At 39.8% G+C, this 2,576-nt stretch overlaps 1 protein-coding gene across 1 annotated transcript in view; it reads right to left on the bottom strand.

Moving 5' to 3' along the window:
* The window catches only part of LOC101861527, a gene marked incomplete at its 5' end in the record, with an annotated part of 57,209 nt that extends 55,165 nt beyond the window's left edge, over positions 1–2,044 (bottom strand). Inside the window, 2 exon segments of the mRNA XM_005105025.3 lie at positions 520–654; positions 1,841–2,044. Of these exon segments, the coding sequence (XP_005105082.3) occupies positions 520–654; positions 1,841–2,044 (339 nt within the window).
* Positions 2,045–2,576: the final 532 nt, after the last annotated feature.

Genomic DNA, 2,576 nt, shown 5'->3' on the forward strand with positions numbered 1-2,576 from the left:
AAGACAGACAGACAGACAGACAGACAGACAGACAGACAGACAGACAGACAGACAGACAGACTGACACACTCACAACATGACATACTCATAGGGACGCACCAATACTTGTTAAATCGAATTCCCACTTTTATCTATTCCCTCTTCTGCTTCGTGTGTGTGTGTATGTGTGAGTGTGTGTGTGCGCGCGCGCGTGTGTTTGCGTTTGTGTATTTTCGCTCTTCTACAAACAAACTGACAGGATATCTTGCTGTTTCTAACGGAGAACCCATTCACACATTGGTGAAGTGAGGAAAACTCGTGTAATGAATTGCCTTTCCCAGGCAGAGACATTACGTCGGCCCCCTGATGGAGCTCTAACCCACGACCTACGGCGGTGGCCAATCCGAGAGCCTCACCACTAGGCCATCAACGCCACAGGATTTGAACCTGAGACAGTTACAAGAAAGCGAGAAGCAACGCAAAATTAGAAAATAAAAGCTTTTGGTGCAGTTCTATGTCATTATTTCGATCTTTACTCACCTGTGACGTCGGGACAAAACCGTGATGACGTAACATTGTCGTCGAGATCCCTGACGTCAGAGGCGTGACTGTTCTGGCGTTCAGTTGTCGTGGAACCGTCACTCACTCGTCGAGATGCGTAACATGCTGGGGAGGCTGCCCAGGAGAAAATAAAAAGGTTATTCCAAAACGCTTTTGCATGTTTAATGGAAGTGACCTAAGGTTTTAAAAAGAATAAAAGGGCAGAGTGTCTTGGAAAAGATTAAGAAAGAGGTAGGGCAGATGGTGGGAAAGAATAAGAAAGGGGTGGGGGATGCCTTGGAATAGAGTAAGAAAAGGGCAAGGAGAATGGGGGTATCTAAGAAAAAGTTTGAAAAAAGGGGAGGGGGTAAGTTTTCCTATGAAACAAATGCTATTTATTGGTCGTATCCTTTGGAAGGCAAATAGATATGTTTGTGAAAGAATGTAAAAGATTCATTATAATAATAATTTGTAGAGATTTAAAGGGCGACAGCGAAAAGTATTTGTGAGACAGCGTGGTGGAATCAGGCTCTCGTCAATTTTCGGGCTTGAAGAGTTATTGGTATCATCATAAAGCTTGTTCATTTGTCTTTATTTGAATAAAACAAATATCCATTTATCTTGAATACAAGTAGAGATATTTGCGAAAGAAGGAGGTGGGAGTCACCTATTTTCAGAGGTAAAATTAGTAAGAAAATGGCCGTCAAAGATTAGTTATTTCCTTAACTTAACAGTCCATGGTAACTGAAAATTTACATTTTTTGTACCTGTAATCAACGTTTGTCAGAAAAATCCACACAGAAATGAGTTTTTTAATGGGCATGAAAGGTGTGGAGATAAAAAACAAAAAATTGATTAAAATTCATGGACCTGTTGAAAAATGCAAGTTTCTTCCTTTTGATTATTTTGACGAGAGCCTGATTCCACCACGCTGCCTCACATTTAATAATCCTTCTGCCAGATATGAAACTCGCTTTTCTACCCTGATCCTCTCAAAAAAAGTTTAAGTTATTCTTCGTCTTCCTCTGGCTTTTTCGCCATAATTTTTTACAGTATGAGCAAGATCTTTGACGTGTTTGTGTGTATTTGTATGCAAAATTTGATACAGTGTCAAAGACGTGGAACATATTTAAATGCTTGTGTTAGAATATAATAGAATAGAATAGAATAGAACGGAGTAGAATAGAATAGAATAGAATAGAATAGAGATAGTTTGTAACAATGATGAAATATGTTAATAATTAGGGTTAAAGGCTGGGAGGAGGGAGTGAGTGCATAATTGAGAGACGAAGAAACATATGCATCAATCATCAGAACTCACATTTCCGGAGGTAGTTGAGGTAGGGGTAGAGGACGTGCACATTGTCCGGTCCTGCCAGATTATACAGTTCCTCCCAGGACATCTGACTGAGCCGTGCACCGTCCACTCCACTGAACTGTTCAATGTCCAGGCCGGTCAGATTATACTCAGAGATACCTGTCTGGAGCCACTCTTTCACGTGGTCAGTTGTCCATGCTGACACATCTAGAGAGACAAGCATGTTTTTTTTACACCAAGAACGAATACACAATACGCTAACTCAGAATTACACAGTTTTTTGTGGACATTTTAGGACGTTTTGAGATTCTGAGACCTTCAGGTCAGAAACCAATTAATGTTGTATCAGCTCTATCAAAATAGTAATATTACGCAGAGTCGTTATCAAGATATTCAAAGAATTGCATTTGAAAAAGGTTGCCATGTAGTAAAACCCAAAATCTTTAAAGTCAAATTTATCTGAACTAGGTACTGAACAGATAGAACTTTGCCATTCTAAGGTACCAAATAATTAATATATCTGATCTGCATGATTTGATCTGATCCGGTCTGGTGGGAATATGGTGCTGGACAAAGCACACTGTGTCAAGTACACTCAAAACTTCCCGAGACGTCCAGTCATTGTCAGGAAACAAGTTGTTGTCTTCGAAATCTTTGACAGCGTCATTACAATGTACTCCCCACCCCCTAAAAATAAAAAAAAATCACTAGAAAAGAAATGAGAAGAGGTAGTTTGTAT

The sequence above is a fragment of the Aplysia californica genome, unplaced genomic scaffold, assembly GCF_000002075.1.
Source record: "Aplysia californica isolate F4 #8 unplaced genomic scaffold, AplCal3.0 scaffold00448, whole genome shotgun sequence".
Lineage (NCBI taxonomy): Eukaryota > Metazoa > Mollusca > Gastropoda > Aplysiida > Aplysiidae > Aplysia > Aplysia californica.